Source organism: Sorex fumeus, unplaced genomic scaffold, assembly GCF_029834395.1.
Source record: "Sorex fumeus unplaced genomic scaffold, SorFum_2.1 ptg000087l, whole genome shotgun sequence".
Classification (NCBI taxonomy): domain Eukaryota; kingdom Metazoa; phylum Chordata; class Mammalia; order Eulipotyphla; family Soricidae; genus Sorex; species Sorex fumeus.
In genome coordinates, this window is record NW_026606144.1 from 6,417,028 (window position 1) to 6,438,044 (window position 21,017).

At 60.6% G+C, this 21,017-nt stretch overlaps 1 protein-coding gene across 1 annotated transcript in view; it reads left to right on the forward strand.

Annotated features, from left to right (window-relative positions):
- DNAH10 (dynein axonemal heavy chain 10) overlaps positions 1 to 21,017 on the forward strand; it is a 78,969-nt gene that overhangs the window by 52,617 nt on the left and 5,335 nt on the right. Inside the window, exons 48-70 of the mRNA XM_056131426.1 lie at positions 1,077 to 1,249; positions 2,877 to 2,970; positions 3,197 to 3,364; positions 3,959 to 4,147; positions 4,828 to 4,999; positions 5,431 to 5,634; positions 6,077 to 6,157; positions 7,832 to 8,029; positions 8,501 to 8,662; positions 8,814 to 8,988; positions 9,486 to 9,667; positions 10,303 to 10,439; positions 10,991 to 11,208; positions 12,062 to 12,283; positions 12,357 to 12,504; positions 13,870 to 14,149; positions 14,625 to 14,854; positions 15,217 to 15,490; positions 18,474 to 18,578; positions 18,701 to 18,855; positions 19,181 to 19,335; positions 19,929 to 20,112; positions 20,638 to 20,838. Coding sequence (XP_055987401.1) covers positions 1,077 to 1,249; positions 2,877 to 2,970; positions 3,197 to 3,364; positions 3,959 to 4,147; positions 4,828 to 4,999; positions 5,431 to 5,634; positions 6,077 to 6,157; positions 7,832 to 8,029; positions 8,501 to 8,662; positions 8,814 to 8,988; positions 9,486 to 9,667; positions 10,303 to 10,439; positions 10,991 to 11,208; positions 12,062 to 12,283; positions 12,357 to 12,504; positions 13,870 to 14,149; positions 14,625 to 14,854; positions 15,217 to 15,490; positions 18,474 to 18,578; positions 18,701 to 18,855; positions 19,181 to 19,335; positions 19,929 to 20,112; positions 20,638 to 20,838 — 4,107 coding nt within the window. The remainder of the gene's footprint in view (positions 1 to 1,076; positions 1,250 to 2,876; positions 2,971 to 3,196; positions 3,365 to 3,958; positions 4,148 to 4,827; positions 5,000 to 5,430; positions 5,635 to 6,076; positions 6,158 to 7,831; positions 8,030 to 8,500; positions 8,663 to 8,813; positions 8,989 to 9,485; positions 9,668 to 10,302; positions 10,440 to 10,990; positions 11,209 to 12,061; positions 12,284 to 12,356; positions 12,505 to 13,869; positions 14,150 to 14,624; positions 14,855 to 15,216; positions 15,491 to 18,473; positions 18,579 to 18,700; positions 18,856 to 19,180; positions 19,336 to 19,928; positions 20,113 to 20,637; positions 20,839 to 21,017) is intronic.

Consider the following 21,017-nt stretch of genomic DNA (forward strand, 5'->3'; position numbering starts at 1 on the left):
TAGCCCAGCCCCTGTTAGCCGGACAGGGACAGGGTGGTGGTGCGTGTCCACTGGGCTTGGGGGATGAAAGGAGGGAGATGTATGGAGACTGTCGCTCAGTGCCTGACTTGGCCATGCTCCAGACTCCTCCCTGCACACGCTCCCCTCCCTCCTGCCTCTCCCTTCACCCCACCCAGGGCTTTGGCTTTGGGGCTTCTCCTGGACTCCCTCAGGGCCAGCAGCATGGGGTGGGGAGGCCAGGATGTGTGTGTGGCTGCAGGGTCACCACTTGAGGCGCTCTCCCTCCTGGAGCCTCTGTGGATCAGTTAAAACTCCGAGGGGCTGGACAGATAGCACAGCGGGTAGGGCATTTGTCTGGCACGCGGCCAACCCATGTTCGATTCCTAGCATCCCATATTGGTCCCCTGAGCACCGCCAGTGGTTACTCCTGAGTGCAGAGCGAGGAATAACTTCTGTGCATCGCCGGGTGTGACCCACAAATGCACACACACACACAAAAAACAAAAACAAATCCCTCCCGAGAGCTGCCCAGACCCTGGGCCTCATCTGCATGCTCCCTTGCGGGTTAAGGCGTAGCTGGGGGCCAGTGCAGGGACAGTGTGGGCGCCTCTGGCCTTCCCCATTTTCCCTCTCTCAGACTGTGACCAGGGACCGGGGAAGTGGCGTAGAGGTCTGGGGCACACGCATGCTGTGTGGGAGGCCCAAGCTTGGTCCCTGGCACCGCGTGGGCCCCAGAGCGCTACCAGGAGCAAGCTTCGAGTGATGCACCAGGAGTGGACACAGAGTGTGGGCCTCCTCAGGGTCCACCTTGCCCCAAAATGGTGCCGTAGTTCAGCTGAGTCTAACTTTACCACGTGTCCAGTTCGGTTACGGTGCTGTCTGCACCCCTGGGCAGCTCTGACCACTGTCTGTTTCCGGAATATTCTCCGCATGCCCAGTCACTGTGTTGCCACCCCGGCTGCTCATGTGCAGCTGCTTCCATGGGGTTTCCTATGCCGGCCCTTTCCTTGGCGTGGGCTCTGGCTCCCCACTCCATGTGCCACAGAGGGCGCCAACTTGTGTCCCTCCCCCCTCAGGACTTCCACGTCAGCATCGTGGCCATGACCAACTTGCTGACGTGCTGCACGCTGGACCTGTACCGCAGTGTCGTCCAGGACCTGCCCCCCACCCCGTCCAAGTTCCACTACATCTTCAACCTCCGAGACCTCTCGCGCGTCTTTAACGGCCTCGTCCTCACCAACCCCCAGCGGTGAGTGCGGCTCGTCATGCTGGAAGGCAGAGACCCTGGCGCATTCGGTTTCATGGCCCAGCCCCTTCCCTGCTGGAAGGAAGGGCCCAGCCTGGCGGAGGCCTGAGAGGCTGGGGCAGGGTGTGGGCCTGTGGGCAGCTGGGCACCCCTCAGCTGTCCTTTCTCCTCACAGCCGGTCAGAGTTTCATCCAGGGAGCCTTAGGCTCAGGCACAGGACTTGTTTCCTGCTTCCGGTCGCTGGCCTTGTGTGTCTAGGGGAGCCATCCGCACGGGCGACAGGAAGGGCCTAAGGCTTACACTTGAGCTGGTCCTGTTGAGATCAGACTGAGGTGGTCGGAGAGAGAGAACAGGCTTAAGGTCTTGACCGGCATTGGCCGACCCCAGTTTGATGCCCGGCAGCCCCTAAGGTCCCCTGAGCATCACCAGAGGTGACCTATGAGCACGGAGCCATGAGTAGCCCCTAAGCACTGCCCAGCCTGGCTCAGCCCCCGCCTGCCACGTCATAGTAAAGCCACTGCCAGCATTCACGCTGAATCCCCTCTTGTGGCTGTGCAGTGCTGGGACCCACGTTCTGAATCCACACACTGAAACAGCATGTAAAGGACTGTCCGCCTGTCCTCACAGGCTCTCTGGTGGAGTGGCCCTTGGGGAAAGGTCCAGGAAGACGGTTCCAAGGGTCAAGCAGTGGCTCAGGTGTGATTGCTGGCCCTGAACACTGCCAGGGGTGACTCCTGCCAAGAAAGAGGAGGGGGACGCAGGGGTGTGGGGTGCCATGATCAGGGATGTGGGGCCAGTCAGGACTCGGTACAAAGCTGGAGAAAGTGCCAGACCTGGGTCCAGGCGGGACTAGTTTTTTGTTTGTTTGTTTGTTTGTTATTAGTGAAACACCATGAGGAACAGCTGTAGACTTACAAATTTTGTGCTTGGGTTTCAGTTATACAATGCTCGAGTACCCATCCCTCCACCAGTGCCCATTCTCCACCACCACTCGTCCCAGTATCCCTCCCACCCCCCCATCCCCCCATCCCACCCTGCCTATGTGGCAGGGCATTCCCTTTTGTTCTCTCTCTCCTTTTGGGTGCTGTGGTTTGCAAAAAAAAGGAATTGAGTGGCAATCATGTTTGGTCTATAGTCTACTTTCGGCACGCATCTCCCATCTTGGGCGGATCTTCCCAACACCCTTTATTTGGTGCTCCCTTCTCTATCTGAGCTGCCTTTTCCTCTAGAGTGTGCGGCTGGCCTCCAAGCCATGGAGTAAACATCCTGGTACTTATCTTGGCTATTCTTGGGTGTTAGTCTCCTATTTTGTTACTTTATGTTCCCCAGATGAATGCAGTCTTTCTATGTCTGTAGACGGGACTGGTTCTTAAGAAGAGTTTCCACCGGGGCCCTGATGCTGGTCTCACCCCAGAGTGCGGCAGTGGCTGTCTGTCCCGTCGCTGTGTTTGTCAGAGAGGACATTCCACCCTGGGGAGGACTTTAGGGTCGGTCACGCATGAAACGCGTCCTCTGTCAAACACCCTGAACAGGAGGGTGCAGGGCAGGAGGACAAGGATGGGCCATCCCTGGCCTCACAGCCAGCCCTGCCAGGAGTATGCTGGTTCTGACCCCACCCGCCATCCCGCAGGTTCCATACGGTGACGCAGATGGTGCGCGTGTGGAGGAATGAGTGTCTGCGCGTCTTCCATGACCGCCTGATCAACGCAACAGACAAGCAGTTGGTCAGTATGTTGAGTCACGGCAACTGGTGCTCAGGTCTCCCCTCAACATCGTGCTTGGGGTGGAAAGCGCGGGAGTGAAAACCACAGCAGCCCGCCCTGCTCCCAACTGCAGAGGAATGGACGAGACGGGCAGAGGGGTTACACTATGGCGACTGGGACACCTTACTCCCCCGTCATGCGTGTCCATGTTGGTGACTTTGGGTCCTCCGTGGTCTGTCTTTGCCAGGTACAAGACCTCATCCAGCAATTAGTCGTGAAGTATTTTCCAGACGATGAGGAGGTGGCGATGAGGGACCCCATCTTGTTTGGGGACTTCCGGATGGCTCTGAATGAAGAGGAAACGCGTGTCTATGAAGATATCCAGGACTACGAGGCCGCCAAGGCCTTGTTCGAGGTGCCTGTGGTCCGGCACGCGGGAAAGGGCAGGGCTGGGAGCTGGGGCGGGTGTTAGACTTCTTAGACTAGGTGTCTGGCTTTGGGAGCCCCTGAGTCCTGCCAGGAGCTTGTCAGATACACAGACCCCAGGGCCCGGCCTTGACCCCATCCAGCCCATATAAGGGACCCTGGGTTCTGGTATGTTGCCCAAATTATTCTCCAGTGGAGACTTGAAACCTGTTTCCTGTTGTCAGTCGCAAACCAGCTAATGAACATTGCTTTGGTTTTATTGGGGGCTATACCCGGCTGTGCTCAGGGCTCACTCCTGGCTCTGTGCTCAGGGATTCTTCCTGCTGGGGCTCTCGTGTGCTGCTGGGGATTACAGTTGGGTCATCCGCATGCAGGACCAGCGCCTTTCTGGCTGCACGCTCTCCCTGGCCTCGGCAGATGGGAATGTTGACGGGGAGGGCAAACCCAGGTCACGTCCACCTTAGTCCTTTCAGAGAGTATGGCTTCTTGAAAAGTTCTCTGTTCTCCGTCTCTGGGGGACGGCAGGGGAGACCTTGTCCGAAACAATCCGACATCATCTAGGAGCCTTTCTTGCTTTGACCAGGAGCTCCTCGAGGAGTATAATGAGAGCAACACCAAGATGAACCTGGTCCTCTTTGACGACGCGCTGGAGCATCTGACCCGCGTGCACCGCATCATCCGCATGTACCGCGGCCATGCCCTGCTGGTGGGCGTCGGTGGCTCTGGCAAGCAGTCCCTGGCCCGGCTGGCCGCCTTCACCGCCGGCTGCGAGGTCAGTGGGCCCCGCCACCCAGCGTTAAGGCTCCTGCAGCCCAAGGCCCACAGTGGGTCTTGGGTGCAAACATGAGAGTGGAATATCACTCTGTGGCTTCTGTGTTTTCATCGAGTCGAGATTCATTTTTGGGCCAAACCGGACAGTGCTCAGGGATGACTCCTGGTTCTGTGCTCTGGGATCACTCTGGTGGGACTATGGCACCTTGTGGGGTGCCGGGGATCGAACCTGGGTCAGGAGTAAGCAAGGCCAGTGTGCTCCTTACTGGACTGTCTCTGACCCTGAGAATTGGTTTTGTTTCTTTCGCCCCCCCCCCCCCCCCCCCGCATGTCAACATATGCTTGGTCGGTCTGATCTGACCGTAAGGTGGGGCTGAGATCTGGGAGCTTATCTGTGGCTTGGTTGAGTCTGAACATCAGGTCCTTGGGCTTCCTCGCCCTGTGCCCTGCACTGATGTTCCGGGGTGGCCTCTTCCCACTGTCTCTCCTGCTGGCCCATCCTGGACACCAGTGTGTCCTCACCCTCCCTGGGTTGTGTCTCTCTGTCTTGTCCACACTCCCTTCCTTCCTCCTTGTCCCCGGAGCACTGTGTGGCTGCTGATCGGAGTGTCCAGCCAGCTCCAATGGACCTGACACTGTGGGCCGGGGCTGCTGCCACTTGGGCGCTTGCCCTCTCTGCAGGTGTTTGAGATTCTTCTGAGTCGAGGCTACTCGGAGAACAACTTCCGGGAGGATCTCAAGAGCCTGTACACAAAGCTCGGGATCGAGAACAAGTCCATGATCTTCCTGTTCACTGACGGCCACGTGGCGGAGGAGGGCTTCCTGGAACTCATCAACAACATGCTGACCTCAGGTGCGGCTTGGGACGGGGGTGGGGATCTGGGGGTCATTGCCCCCCCCTTGTCAGTCTCCAGTGTCTGATGAGCCTGAAGCCATGCTTCTCACCACGCGTCAGGGGAGATGCTGCAGAGTCCCGAGGGGTCTGACTGAGGGGATGCATGTGGGGCTGAAGCCTCACAGGATCCCGGGCTTGAGCACAGACTCAGGTATCATTGAAAGAGCGTTGAGGTCAGGAGGAGCACCAGGGCCCCAGGAGAATGAGGCCATTTCCTCCCGGGTCACTGGGTCTCTGGCTGGTAGTGAGAGCGGGACCCAGGGGCTGCGCAAACCCTCAGAGTGCAGGCACATACAGGTGCACACACACGCACACACACACGCGCGCACACACACACACACACATACACACACACACACATACACATACACACGGGCTTTGGTTCCCAGGAATCGTGCCCGCGCTGTTTGCGGAAGAGGAGAAGGAGGCCATCCTCAGCCAGATTGGGCAGGAGGCCATGAAGCAGGGCACGGGCCTAGCCAAGGAGTCGGTGTGGCAGTACTTCGTGAACAAGAGCGCCAACAATCTGCACATGGTCCTCGGCATGTCCCCAGTTGGGGACACCCTGAGAACCCGCTGCCGAAATTTCCCAGGTTAGCCTGGGCACTGCCCACAGCAAGGAGGAGGCACCAGGAGTGTCCACATCCTGGGCTGTGCCAGTGACTGGGAGAAGCAGAACGGGTGGAGGGACGGGATGGGTGGAGGGAAAAAAGGTGTAGGGCACAGAACTGGGCCCCTGTTGCAGGAGGCCCTGCAGTGAGCTGTGAGCCCGTGAGACCCTGCAGTCACCAGCAGGCCCTGAGGGCAAGGCGGGGCAGGGCCCCCAAACGCTTCATGACTACAAGCGTGCTGGGAAGGAGCAGAGAGTCCCGAGTGGGGGTGGTTTAGTCCTCTGCCCTGAAGGACCTTTGTCAGTGCTGTCGATGTGCTTGGCTGCATATCAGGGCAGGGGTGTTGTATTCGGCCCTGAGGATAGGACCGACATCCTTGTGTGTGTGAGGTCGTGGCCTGGCCAACATCTCACCTCTCTTCCAGGCCTGGTGAACAACACGGGCATTGACTGGTTCATGCCATGGCCCACGCAAGCCCTGCACGCAGTGGCCAAGTCCTTTCTCGGTGAGTGGCGGCCCCGTGGGGGCTGCGTTGTTTGTCCAGCTTTGAATCTGGCCCGTGGTTCCTTCCTCACAGGCCCTGCTGGCCAGGCCTGCCATAGCATGTGTGGGTTCACGTTGTTTTAGCCTTCAGGGCTCTCGGGGGCCACAGGACAGGGGGATAAGGACTCGACACATAGCCGGTAAACGGGTGTGGCCTGACCACCACGGTGTCGGGTCCTGACACTGCGCCCGCTGCCCCTTGGCCAGTTGCCTTCTCTTAGGCCTGGTCACTCCTCAGCGAACGGGGTTTCTATGGCTGTCCTTGTCCACCTCCACAAAGCCGAGTGCCACAGCTGTGAGCGGCCCACAGCGCTAAAGAGCAACTGGGTGGGGCCTTTCTGAGGAAGCCGCCCCGCCCCCCACGACAGGGCTGGGGCGACCGGAACCAGCTCCCCCTCCGCGTTCACCTTCCAGGCACCAGGTTGCGGGTCTTACTCTCAACCTGTCATTTAAGGAAGCGGCCGAAAGTCTTTAGGAGATTATGGGGACAGGCCTGGGCAGGACTGTGATGAGCGATGGGAACGGGCCTCAGCAGGGGTGTGATGGGCGATGGGGACGGGCCCTGGGCAGGGTTGTGACCAGTGACACATCCTCCTTGCCAGTGTGTGGTCAGTGAGCAGGTGACTTGTCCCCTGGGCAGGTCGAAGCCACTGCTTTAGTCTTTAGTCCAGTTTTAGGGACCAGGATGGGGGCAAAGAGAAGGACTTTCCTGGTGCTCCGCGGTCCCTCGGTGGCAGTGGGTTGTCCCCTAAGGAGCAGGACAGGAGGGATGTGGCCTCAGCTCCGGGGAGAGAGGCCACCAGCATAGGCAGGGGGCAGGGAGTGTGTGTGCCCTGAGCCAGGAAGGCAGGGGGTGGTGTGGATGTAGCCTGAGTGCAGCTTGGTCATCCCTGAGCAGAAGTGCCCGGGCCCAAGGGGCACCACAACCCTCTTTGTGTTGGCATGGACACGCCATCCTTTCACTGACCACCACATGTGACTGGGGACTGTGCTGGGGGCTCCCACTGAGAGCAGACTGGCCAGGGCCTGGGCCCATACACTGATAGTTGTGGGACCATTTGCAGGACTGGTCCGGGGCTGTGATCTGCGGCCAGTGTCTAGCCCGGTCCACCATACAGTGGGAAGACAGTCTGGTGGCAAAAAGCCCAGGCAGCAGTTTCCCAGCCAGCTCATCCGGGAGCTCAGTCTGGGGATTGGGCTTGGACAGTGCAGCCCTTGGTTCTTCCAGCAGCCTGGAGGGGACGGGGCGGTGGCGGGGGGGGGGGGGGGGGGGGGGAGGGGGGGGGAGGGGGGAGGGGGGGCGGCGCGCAGTGAGTGACCTTGCTGGGTCAGCACCGCTCGGCTCTCTCCAGGAAGCTCTCCCATGTGGAGGAGCGAGAACTGGCCTTCTGGGACTGCAGAGGTAGCCAGACACTGGCCACAGGGCCCCTGGGCTCGTCTCCCTCCTTGATGAAAACGCTCTTGGGCCGTGTCTCTGGTCCTTCCCAGCCTCAGGCTGCTGTGAGTTTGGCCCTGCTGCACAGTCTGAGGGGTCTCACCTGAGCAGCATGCGAGGGGCATGAACTCCGTCTGCATCTGACTGGCCGGGGGCCACCCACTCGGACCTCAGTTGCGGCTTCTCCACCCCCCCCTCCAGGAGATAACCCAATGATCCCCGGGGCCAATCTGGAGAGCCTGGTGGAGCACGTGGTGATGGTCCATGAGTCAGTGGACGACTTCAGCAAACAGTTCCTGCAGAAGCTGAGGCGCAGCAACTACGTGACCCCCAAGAACTACCTGGACTTCATCAACACGTACTCCAAGCTGCTGGACGAGAAGACCCAGTTCAACATCGGTAGGCCCAGGCGGGGTGCAGAGCCGGGAAGGGATGGGGTGCATGGTCCAGGGGATCCGGCCCACGCCCTGTCAGCGTTGGGGCTGCATAAGAGCTCGACATTTGGGTGGACATTGTGAAAGGCCTGTACAGCTGCTCCGGCTGGAGGCTGAGTCTTCGGATGATGCTCCCTGACACGGGTGAGGTGGGTGCTGGGCTGAGTCTTCTGGTGATGCTCCCCGACATGGTGGGTGCTGGGCCGAGTCTTCAGGTGATGCACCCCAACATGGGTGGGGGAGGTGCTGGGCTGAGTCTCCTGGTGATGCTCCCTGACACAGTGGGTGCTGGGCTGAGTCTTCGGGTGCACCCAACTCAGGTGGGGCGGGTGCTGTGAGGTGCTTGGGACCCTCTTGTGGAAGCTGGGCCATGGAGCAGGCCGGGCCCCCTCGCCTCTGTGGAGCTGAGAGGCAGGGCTGGGGTCTGTCTCCTTAGCTCAGTGCAAGCGTCTGGAGGGGGGCCTGGACAAGCTGAAGGAGGCCACCCTGCAGCTGGATGAGCTGAACCAGAAGCTGGCCGAGCAGAAGATTGTGCTGGCCGAGAAGTCGGCGGCCTGTGAGACCCTGCTGGAGGAGATCTCCATCAACACGGCCATCGGCAAGCGCGGGCACCGCGGGGCGGGACCGAGGCAACAGCTGGGGGCCTCTCTGCCTGGACGCCAGGGGGGCCGGAGCTGGGGGCCCCCGGGCCAGCACCAACCCCGAGGGCTGCGCCCCCCTCATGCCCTGCCCTCCCGCCCGCCCTGCAGCGGAGGAGAAGAAGAAGCTGGCCGAGGAGAAGGCCATCGAGATCGAGGAGCAGAACAAGATCATCGCGGTGGAGAAGGCAGAGGCCGAGACAGCGCTGGCCGAGGTCATGCCCGTTCTCGAGGCCGCCAAGCTGGAGCTGCAGAAGCTGGACAAGTCGGATGTGACAGAGATCAGGTGCCACCTGGGGGCTCCACACCACCACGGTGTCCCCTCCCCCAGTGACATTTTACCTCCCACACTGCCATGGCGGCGTCCATGCCCCTGCTGGCCAGGTCAGGACCCTTGGTGGAAAGTGGCCCCCATCCTGTGCCTGTCGGAGACTGACTCTTCAGGGACTGGACCGGCCAGGCTAGGGGCGGGGGGTGGGCCAGGGGCTTGTTCCCGTAGCTCCTGCAGGTGACACCCCCCAGGTCTGTCCTAATAGGGGCAGGAAAACAGCAGGTGGGTGACCCCAGGGCCAAGTCACGGCAGTGGCTGCGCTCTGGAGTCTGAGGGCTCAGCCCAGGGTGACTGCCAGCCCCAGTCCTGAACCCAGATTCAGGGGCTGCAGCAGAGGGTGCTCCCCCGCTCCACACCCACTTCTGCTGTGCCTCACGCCCTCGGCCGGTGTCATCTGCTCCTGCATCCCCAGGGCCCCACACCTGCTGTCTCACGTGGACGTGTATCCCCAGGTCCTTCGCCAAACCCCCGAGACAGGTGCAGACCGTGTGCGAGTGTATCCTCATCATCAAGGGCTACCGGGAGCTCAACTGGAAGACCGCCAAGGGCATGATGTCCGACCCCAACTTCCTGCGCTCTCTGATGGAGATGGACTTTGATGCCATCACCCAGAGCCAAGTGAAGAACATCCGGAGTGAGCATGGGGCCCAGGCTGGCTCTGCAGCCCTGTGGGGGCTGTGGGTGTGCTGGGACGGTGGTGTGGATGGGCGATGCCAAGGCACTTCTGACCGATGGTGCAGGGCCCGGCTTGCTCTCCCAGGTACCCCTGAACCCCAGCGTAGCTTCTGTGACAGCACAGGGTCAGACTCAGCGCAGGCCACCAGGTGACCCTTTGCTCAGAACTGGGCCGTTGCTCTCTGGTCGCTTGGAACTGAGTCGGAATAAGATGCAGGAGCCCCTCAGCCCCTGCCAGAAGGTTCCGGGGGAAAGGGAGGCGCAAGCTGAGAGGCCCCTCGGGGCTTGGGTTAAAGTCCCCACCGAGCCCCGGCCTGGGGGCAGTGGGTCCCCGTTGGGACTGGGCCTGGGGCGCGCTGGCCTACATGGCCTCACATCCCTTTGGAGGGAGACTTCCTGGGGATCTCGACCAACTAGGCTGGTGGCTCAGTGTGGGGGTCTGCAGATTGCCATGTCTCCCTTGCTGGTGCTGGGGGCTGCCAGTCTGTCCCTGGTGATGCTCGGGAACCTTCAGTACCCCCTGACCTTGGGCTATCTCCCTGGCCCTCCCCACGGCCCCTGGCTCCCCTGAAGCTTTGTCCCTTTGGCCTTCAGGCCTCCTGAAGACACTGAACACCACGGCCGAGGAGATGGAGGCTGTGAGCAAGGCAGGCCTTGGCATGCTCAAGTTCGTGGAGGCCGTCATGGGCTACTGTGAGGTGTTCCGGGAGATCAAGCCCAAGAGGGACAAGGTCAGACTCTGCCCGCCCCCAGGGTTAGGACTCCATGCCCAGACATGTCACCTGAGTGGCTCCTGTGGACAGGATGGGAAAGAGGGCTGGAGTCGGGGGCTGCAGGGCCCCGGGTGGCTGAGTAGAAAGTGGGGGAAAGAGGTGGGAATCGTCTGAGCGCTGGGCGGGCCCTCAGCCCGGGGCAGGTCCTGGGGGCCACCTGGCTGTGGTTCCCAGACTCCAACCCTCCCTGTAAGTGGCAGCTGGGAGGGTCAAGGGCCCTGCCACGCGCTCCCCACCCCTGCCCCTTCTTGTCCAAGAAACCTGCATGCAACCCAGGTCTCTGATGGGGTCAGAAGATCACGCAGCCCCCTGTGTGGTGGGACCTGCAGTCCAAGAATCGGGGTCCCAACACGGCCCACTCTTCTGCTTTTGCCTTTTGGTTCAGGCCGGGAGAGGCTCAAGGGCCGGGGTGCTTGTGTGCAGGCACGAGGAAGACACAGGCTTAGGGGTCGCAATGCAGGGTGCGACCCCCCAGCCCGACCCTCCCCCTGCTTCCTCCCTCCCCTCAGGTGGCCCGGCTGGAACGCAACTTCTTCCTGACAAAGCGCGAGCTGGAGAAGATCCAGAATGAGCTGGCGGCCATCCACGAGGAGTTGGCCGCGCTGGGTGCCAAGTACGAGGCGGCCATCCTGGAGAAGCAGAAGCTGCAGGAGGAGGCGGAGATCATGGAGCGCCGGCTCATCGCTGCCGACAAGCTCATCTCAGGGCTGGGCTCGGAGAACGTCCGGTGAGGGGTGCCAGGCTGGGAGCTGAGGAGCGGCGACTGCCTTGTCTGCTCCATTCTTTTCTAGGGGTCACAGGGCTGGAGGCTCCGGGGCACAGATGGGGTGAAGGTGGCCCCCCCAGCCTCAGGCATGCCGAGGCACCAGCACCCCTGCCGCATGGCTGGGTCGGTCCTGCAGTGGGGGTGTGGGGCTGGCAGTGCCAAGTTAGCCCCTAGGGGGCACAGGGAACACTCAGGGGCACCTGCCACCATGGAGCAGGGACCACCAGGGATGGGGAACAGTGTCCCACGTTCTAGAACCGGACGAAGCAAACTCCAACAACCCTGCTTCCTAGGGTCATTGTGGAGTGCTCTGACTCCCCCGGGCTGTGCTCAAGATGTGGTCAGGGGTCTGGAGACAGTGGGGTGAGACCAGCCGCTCCTGCGTGAACCCCCAGCGCACCTTTGTCCAGCCCCCTGCCGGGTGCGGGTTCTGCTGGCCCTGTGCTCTGACCATGCCTCAGATGCTGGGGCGGGCGCACAGTGAGTCTGCAGCTATTGAAGACGAGCAATGCTCAGAAGCAAAGGGTTTGCAATAGCACAGTGGGGAGGGCGTTTGCCTTGCACGTGGCCGACCCAGGTTCAATTCCCAGCATCCCATAGGGTCCCCTGAGCACTGCCAGTAGTAATTCCTGAGTGCAGACCCAGGAGTAACCCCTGAGCATTGCCAGGTGTGATGCAAAAAGACAAAAAAAAAAAAAGAAAAAAAGGAAGGATTTCAGACGAGAGAGACAGGACAACAGGGAGAGCGCTTGTCTGTAGGCCCCATAGGGTGCCCTGAGCACCCAGCCGGGAGTCACCTCGAGCACCCCCACAGGTGGCTGAAGGAGCTGGCGGAGCTCATGCACCGGCGCGTGCGGCTGCTGGGTGACTGCCTGCTGTGCGCCGCCTTCCTGAGTTACGAGGGCGCCTTCACCTGGGAGTTCCGCCACGCCATGGTGCAGGAGGCCTGGCAGGATGACCTGGTGCTGCGACAGATCCCGCTGAGCCAGCCCTTCCGCCTGGAGAGCCTGCTCACGGACGAAGTGGAGATTAGCAGGTGCGCCGCGGGCCGGGCAGCCAGGGAGGGGCCGCGCGCAGGGACGCCGTCTCCAGGGCTGCCTGTCCCGCAGGTGGGGCTCGCAGGGGCTGCCCCCTGACGAGCTTTCGGTGCAGAACGGCATCCTGACCACCCGCGCCAGCCGCTTTCCCCTCTGCATCGACCCCCAGCAGCAGGCACTCAACTGGATCAAGAGGAAAGAAGAGAGGAACAACCTGCGAGTACAGCTGCACCCCTGCCACCCGCCTGCCCTCCCCCCTGCCTCCACCCTGCCCACTCACCTGCGGCCCCACCTCCCCAGGACCCTGTGTTTCTTGCATCCAGCAGGGCCAGGACCTCAGGCTGAGCACTGCCCGCTGCATCCACAGGCAGAGCTGTGGCCTCAGCTCCCCCTCCACTCACCTCTGTATTCCCAGCCCCACTCTCTGAGGCTCTCCACCCCATGTCCACCACTTGTATCTCTGGCAGTGGCATGTCGACACCTGTGGTGTGTGGCTTGGGGCTCCAAGAGTGTTTTCTGTTCAGTGGGCTGTGCCCGGTGTTGCTCAGGAATCACTCCTGGTGGGCCTGGGGGGCCATTGGGAGGGACAGGGGGGTCAAACCTGGTTGGCCACGTGAAGGTCCTCGCTGTCGTGTTTCTCAGTCCCTGTGGTTTGTGAGGGGCCGTGAAACATTTACCACAATTGGGCTTTATTGCCTCTCAGAGGGGCTGCGGGTTTCAGCCCTTTCTCTTACCCCTCTTCCATGACACTCTACCACCCACCCCTACTTGTGGCATTGGCTTATCTTCCTGCCACACACATGTGCGCGCGCACACACACACAAATACATGCATGCCCACGTACACGCATACAGGTATGCACACACATGTATGCATGCACACATGTGTACGAGCACACCCATATACATGTGTGAGGTATGCACACACACACACATACACAAACGCACATACACACATATGCAGATATGCACGCACCCTCACACACACACACGTTGCTCATGTGTCCATGCAGGAAGTTAGAAACTGGCCCCTAGCTGGGCGTCACCCTCCCTGCTGTGTGCTCCTGCCTCTTCACGGCTAAGCAGCGCCCTCCCTCTGTCCAGCCTGCCACTCCCCTGCCCCCCCTCCCCCGCCCGCCATCCTGCGCCATTCCTGCCCTCCAATGTCAGGCATGCCTCTGGGCTGCACAACAGGAACTGGTGGCGAGAGGGGCTTCTCCTGCCCATCTGTGCAGGCCCCTTTGTACCTCAGGACATTGGTCTCGGGGCTCAGGCTATCTTGGTGCACCCCAACCTGTCAAAGACGGAAGTTCTAGCTCCAGGAGAGGCAGAGCTGCAGAGAGGAGGGTGTGGGGGGGGCAATGGGGTGACCTGGGGCCGAGGCTTGCAGGTGTGGAATCGGGGACACAAGAACCAGTGAGTGGCCATAGCAGGGCTCCTCAGTGACATTCTGCCCCCCCCCCCGCCCCCAGGAGGAAGGAGAACACTCGCCTGAGGGCTCAGCACAGCATCTGGGGGCTGATGGAAGGACAGAGGACGGCCCCCAGCACACAGCCCCCAATACGCGTCCCTGCATCCCTCCGCAGGTGGCGTCCTTCAATGACCCCGACTTCCTGAAGCAGCTGGAGATGGCCATCAAGTACGGGACCCCCTTCCTGTTCCACGACGTGGACGAATACATCGACCCTGTCATCGACAATGTCCTGGAGAAGAACATCAAGGTGTCCCAGGGGCGCCAGTTCATCATCCTTGGGGACAAGGAGGTGGACTATGACCCCAACTTCAGGCTTTACCTCAACACCAAGCTGGCCAACCCCAAGTACTCGCCGTCCGTGTTCGGGAAGGCCATGGTCATCAACTACACGGGTGAGGCCAGCCAGGCTCATTCTGCACCTGGGGTGTGTCTAGGAGAATCCCGGGGCCCAGGGCTGGAGCTGCTTCTGTGCAGCCGACACTCACCCTGGCCTTGGCTTGGTTGGGGTTCACTGCAGGGTGATCAGGGTGTGTGCGTGTGTGTGTGTGTCTGTGTATCTGTGTGTGTCTCTGTGTGTCTGTATGTGTGTCTGTGTGTGTCTCTGTGTGTCTGTGTCTGTTTCCGTCTGTGTCCGTGTCTGTCCGTATCTCTTTGTGTGTCTGTGTCTCTGTGTGTGTCTGTGTCTGTGTCTCCGTGTGTCTGTCTCTTGTGTCTGTGTGTCTGTATGTGTCTGTGTGTCTCTGTGTGTGTGGATGCACACACTCAGCGGGGTGGGGGTCTGGATCGTTTTTGTCTCTTGGCACCACTGTGTTCTTGGACACTGGGGCCAGGGTATGGGGATGCAGCAGTGAGCCCCCACCCCCGCAGTGACACTGAAGGGCCTGGAGGACCAGCTGCTGAGCGTGCTGGTGGCCTTCGAGAGGCGGGAGCTGGAGGAGCAGCGGGAGCACCTCATCCAGGAGACGTTCGAGAACAAGAACCTGCTGAAGGACCTGGAGGATTCGCTGCTGCGCGAGCTGGCCACATCCACGGGGAACATGCTGGACAATGTGGAGCTGGTGCACACGCTGGAGGAGACCAAGTCCAAGGCCACTGAGGTGCGAGGCCTGGGTGGGGGCAGGCTCCGAGCGCGCCCTTGGGGTCAACCAGCCCCTGCCCCCGGCGTCCCCCAGAGCCGTGCGCCCTCCCCCCAGGTTCTGGATCCAAAAGGGCTAGTGGGAACCTGGAGCTGGGCCCATTCCAGGTCACCCGCCGAAGCCCACCCCGGGCCAAGGAGAGCCGTGCACCCCCCGCAGGGAGTGGGGGGGCTGGCATGAGCCTCCACGTGAGGTCAGGGCGGGTCACGCGAAGGCAGGCGTTTGGCGAGTCTGGTTCTCAAGAGGGGCCCCCGAGGTGCCTGCCGCCGCCTTCCCTCCGGGCCGCCCGGTCACTCCCGCCGCCACCTGCTCCTCGGCTCTAGGTCTCAGAGAAGCTCAAGCTGGCCGAGAAGACGGCCGTGGACATCGACCGGCTGCGGGACGGCTACAGGCCAGCGGCCAGGCGCGGGGCCATCCTGTTCTTCGTGCTGTCGGAGATGGCGCTGGCCAACTCCATGTACCAGTACTCCCTTGCCGCCTTCCTCGACGTGTTCAGCCTGTCACTCAAGAAGTCCCTGCCCGACTCCATCCTGCAGAAGCGCCTGAAGAACATCATGGACACGCTGACCTTCAACATCTACAATTATGGTTGCACAGGTGAGGCCTGTGCCCGGGGCTTGGCTACTGGCCCTGGGAGTCTGTGAGCAGCCTCTGGCCGTGGGCTCACTGCCCTGTGCTCACCTCACTTCCTGCTTTAAGACATGGCAGCTCCGGGCAGGGGAGCAGCCCAGGGCCAAGCCAGGCTATGGGTGCAAGAGGCCCCCACCCCTCTGACGCTGTCACAAGTGAGTCCCCGAGCACTGAACTGGGAGTCACCGAGTCCCAATCTCCAGGTGTGGCCCTCAGACCAGGCCGTTTCTTGTAAAATTCTCCCTGCAAGAAAGTTTCTGTTTGCCCCCACATTTCAGCCAACAGAACCATGTGGTCCCTGCCGTGGTCTCAGTGTCTCTCTCTAGAACCACGTGGTCCCTGAATCTCTCCAGTACCACGTGGTCCCTGCTGTAGTTTCTGTGTCTCTCTAGAACCATGTGGTCCCTGCCGTGGTCTCTGCATCTCTCCAGGACCCGGGTTTGCCTTTGCGTCCTTCTCCTGTCCACGGTTCTTCCCACCCCTCCTTTGCAGATTGGCTGTCTGCATTTGTGGCCTGACCATGTGCTGCAAGACCATGACCATCATTGGTTTGATATTCTCCTTTTTCTTAACGTATATCTCAAAATAATACTGCCTTTGGGGGTGGGGTTCAGGAAACAAGTCTCTAAACGCCCTTCCCATCTTACCAGTTTGATTATTTTTCTTCAAAAAATGTTTCACTCTACAGCATGTTTAAGTATTTTGCTTGCTAAATATATATAAAGCATTTTTCACTTGGAACTTTTATAGATAAATGCTCCTTGTGTAAAACCTCACTCTGAAACCTTGGCCTGCAGTGGACGCTGCTGGCAGACTGTCTGTGAAGGGGTTCACACTCCTTGAACGACATTTTCAATGGGGCAATGATAATATTTTTAGCCAGTTGTTTCAAAAACAAAGTGTTTTTGCTTTGTGCTCTCTTGAAAGGCAAAAATACAGGAAAGTTTGTTTTGCTGAAAGTAACACAGTTAACTGCACTAGTGAGTGATTATTCAGATCCTAATTTAGAACTGCAGGATTTAGCTCTCATTATATCCAGACACTCAGATGCACCTTGGCTCACTCCCATGGAGCAGGGACGCAGTCTCTAGGGTGGCCCAGTGGACACTGACAGCCTGACCCCGAGAGCAGCGGCGTCTCGTCCTTGCTGGTGCCTGGCCTGTCCCTGGACTTGGAGGTCAGCAGAATGACATGTGTCTGTCTGTGCACCAGAGGATTCCAATCCAGGCACAGTTGTTTGTTTCGGGGACACACCTGGCAGTACTTCGAGGTTACTCTTGGCTCTGCCTTCAGGAATCACTCATGGTGGGCTCAGGGGGTCACACGGGGTGCCCGGGATCGAACCTGGGTTAGCAACATGCAAGGCAGATTCCCGCCCTGTTGTGCTGTTCCTCTGACCCTGGAAGCTTATTTTTCTGCTTTCTGATTTTTAGGGATTTTTTTTGGTCTTTTTTGGGGTCACACCCGATGATGCTCAGGAGTGACTCCTGACTCTATACTCAGGAATCCCTCCTGGTGGTGCTCAGGGAATCCTATGGGATACCGTTCAAACCTGAGTCAGCCGCATTTAAGGCAGATGCCCTCCCCGCTGTCCTGTCATCCAACTCTGTTTTCTGGTTTTTAGGGATTCAAGTCTTTTTGAATTAAGACAGTTTACCGGGTTCCAAAGTCAAGCTATGTCCGGGGAATTCCGGCAGCAGTCAAGAGTTCCCTGGGGTCTGTCCTGGGTCTCCTGTCTCCCAAGAGGAGCTCTTACTCCTCGTTCTGGCAGAGCATCCCCAAGCAGTGTCCTGCGGGGAAAGGCATTGTGGGAAACGTTCCCGAGACCGTGGATAGCTGGGGTGATCTTGATCCTCCTTTCCAGCTTTCTATGTCGCGGATGGGTCTAGTTTTGGAAACTGTTTAGCCCAGGGGTCCTCCGAAGCTGTTGCTCTCGCCGTCGAGCCTCATGCCATGCTGATCATTTCTCTCCTCTTGAAGGTTTTGTCTTTAGGAATCTTGACATTTCGTGATTACTTGGGCCTGTCAGGCCTCCTTTTATCCAGTCGAGAGCTCGTGTCCTGGGCCCTGCTGTGATTCTCCCCCCGTGTCTCCAAGCGTTCCCGTTAGGTGGACATTGGACCTTTGGTCTGACGCACTTCTCTTCTCTCCCACCTTTGTATCTTTGTTCCCTGTTCATCGGGGGGTGAGGTGGGCAGGATTTTCACCGCTTTATCTCCCGATCCTTTGGTTGATTTGTTCTGATCCTTTGGCGAATGGGGCTGGAGTGATAGCACAGCAGGTAGGCCTTGCACGTGTCTGACCCGGGTTCGATTTCTCTGTCTCTCTCGGAGAGCCTGGCAAGCTACCGAGAGTATCCCACCCGCACGGCAGAGCCTGGCAAGCTCCCCGGGACGTATTCGATATGCCAAAAACAGTAACAAGAAGTCTCACAATGGAGATGTTACTGGTTTCCGCTTGAGCAAATCGATGAACAACGGGAGGACAGTGCTGTATAGTGTTATGCTTTGGCTGAACAATTGAATCTTTTGAAATTCCGCAGAGAAAACCTTCATGTCCTTGTTGCAAGGACAGTGTCCTCTGGTGCAGAGTTCTGAGGCTGCCTTGCTCAGTCATTCCTGCGGGGACCAGTGTTGCTCGGTCCCTTCTGTCTGTCGTGGCCTCTGCGTCACCACTGGGAGCTTTCCTGGATGCTATCACGGTTCAGATGGGCTGCCTTGGACCCACCGGCCGGGCGGCAGCTCACGCCCAGACCCTGCTCTGGCCTGCCACGCTAGGCTTGGGCTAACGTGGCCGCACAGCCCCAGCACCACCGCCCACTGCATGGCCAAGGCCCCTCAGCTGCCCCGGGTCAGCGTCCCCCACTGGCCGCACTCTGGCAGCAAGGGTTTGGGAGCATGAAGGCCCCGGTTGCAGCGTGAGCCCGTCTCTGGCCGGCGTCTCTCTGCAGGGCTGTTTGAGAGGCACAAGCTGCTCTTCTCCTTCAACATGACCATCAAGATTGAGCAGGCAGAGGGGCAGATCCCCCAGGAGGAGCTGGACTTCTTCCTGAAAGGTGCCGGCGCACAGCGTCTTCCTTGAGGCGGGGCGCCAGGGCCGGTCTTGGGGAACAGTGCCTGCTGGAGGGGGGGCGATGGCTGCCCTGCCATCCTGCTCACCCGCCGCCCTCCGCCCCAGGAAACATCTCCCTGGAGAAGAGCCAGCGGAAGAAGCCGTGCCCGTGGCTGTCTGACCAGGGCTGGGAGGACATCATGCTGCTGTCACAGCTGTTTGCAGACAGCTTCGGGGACCTCCCCAATGACATCGAGAAGAACCTGTCTGTCTGGCAGGAGGCGAGTGTCTGCCCCTTCTCCTCAGCCAGGGCATCCAGGGACCCCTGAGACAGAGCCAATGCCTGTCCCGGGATGGGCCAGCTGCTGTCTCTGCCTGCTAGGGCCCATGTCGGCTGGTCCATTCCCCTTCTAGAAATAACTGATGGAGGGTCTGCCTGGGCACACCCCGGATGACATTGGAGGGCTTGGCCACCGTCCTGGAGTCACATTGGGGGTGCGGAGTGCCGGGATAGACACGTTCCCGAGGATCCTGCACCGGTAACCGAAGCCCTGGGTGGTGGCCTTGGGGCCCTTCCTGAGAGATGCCACCCTCTGCTCCCCGCAGTGGTACGACCTGGACTCACTCGAGCAATTCCCGTTCCCCATGGACTACGACACGCGCATCTCCCCCTTCCAGAAGCTGCTCATCCTGCGCTGCTTCCGTGTGGACCGCGTGTACCGGGCGGTGACCGACTATGTGACCGCCACCATGGGGGAGAAGTGAGTGCCGGGGGGTGTGCGCACGAGGGTGGGGGTTTGGGGTGGTGTGTGAGTGCGTGTGAGTGTGTGACGGTATACGGATGTGTGTGTGTGTGTGATGGTGTACAGGCATGTCAGTGTGTGTGAGTGTGTGTGTATTTGTTTGTGTGGGTATACCAGCGCGCTCTTCAGGGGCTGCAGATGCTCGTTCAGCACGTTGGTTTGTGAATTGTGGTGACCGTGCACACGGGCCCTCTGGGTGTGGCTCAGGCCAGTGTGGGGCAGCAGGTGGGGCAGGGATAGGTGGGGGCGGTCCTGGTCCAGCTCAAGGCCATGCGGGCAGCTCCCCAGAGGCGCTCCGCGTCCGGGTCCTGCTGAGACCCCCCCCCCGCCCTTGGTGTCGGCATTTGTGGAGCTATCAGTGGGCCCGTGGCGGGACCCTGCTCAGCACAGACCGGGTCCAGCCAGCGCTAGGTTCTGGAAGGACACGGGAGGTCTGGGCACTCAGGCTCCTGGACACAGCCTGGTCGGGGCAGGGCAGCAGCTGGGAGGTGCTGGGAGGGTCGGGCCTGGGAGGCTCCAGCAGCGCCTGCCTGGGTGCGTCTCCCCAACAGGTACGTGCAGCCCCCCATGATCAGCTTCGACGCCATCCTGGAGCAAAGCACCCCCAACTCCCCCATCGTGTTCATCCTGAGCCCTGGTTCGGAGCCTGCCAGCGACCTCATGAAGCTGGCCGAAAGAAGCGGCTTCGGGGGAAACCGCCTCAAGTTCCTGGCCATGGGCCAAGGCCAGGAGAGGGTGAGGGGCGCTGGGGAGGGGTGAGGCGAGGTGAGCACCTGGCCCCCAGAGCACCAGCAGCACCAGAGCCTGAACCCTGAGTGGTGCTGCCGTGCTGCACCCTCCCCGCCCCCCCCCTCCCTGTTTATGGGCCTCTCACCCTCCTCCTGGGCCCTCGGGACTCGCTGGGGCTGGGGGTGGAGAGGCTGAGCGCACAGTGGCCAGGACAGTGCCGGGAGGTGAGGCCCATGCCGCCCCCGACCTGGCTGGTCAGTGTGGGAACCTCCCCCCACCCCCCCACCCCCACTCCTTGTCACTGGGGCACCGGAGTTCCTGCCCTTGTGGGAAGGAAGCGGTTCTCCTTTCTCCCAGGGAGCTGGCAGGCGGTCCCTGAGTCGCGCCTGGGCATGACTGCGTGGGAACCGCTGAGGGAGGGGCACTAGTGAGGACACCCTTGGCCCCTCCCCCTTCCAGGGCCCCTGTGGTGTGCAGTGTCGGGCAGTTCCCAGGTGCGGCCCGCCACACCCTTCACGTCCCCTCCCACAGGTGGCGCTGCAGCTGCTGGAGACAGCGGTTGCCCGCGGGCAGTGGCTGATGCTGCAGAACTGCCACCTGCTGGCCAAGTGGCTCAAAGACCTGGAGAAGTCCCTGGAGAGGATCACCAAGCCGCACCCCGACTTCCGCCTGTGGCTGACCACTGACCCCACCAAGGGCTTCCCCATCGGCATCCTGCAGAAGGCCCTGAAGGTCGCCCACTCCGTCTGCTGCCCGGGTGGCTGCCAGGGCTGGGCCGTGCCCCCCGCTGCCTCTCTGCTTCCAGGGCCTGGCTGTGCCCCGGCCTGTGCGCGCCCCTCACGCGTCCCCGCTGGCTGCAGCCCCCGTTCAATCACACCCCTTTATTTTAGGGGATCCTTCCCCACACACGC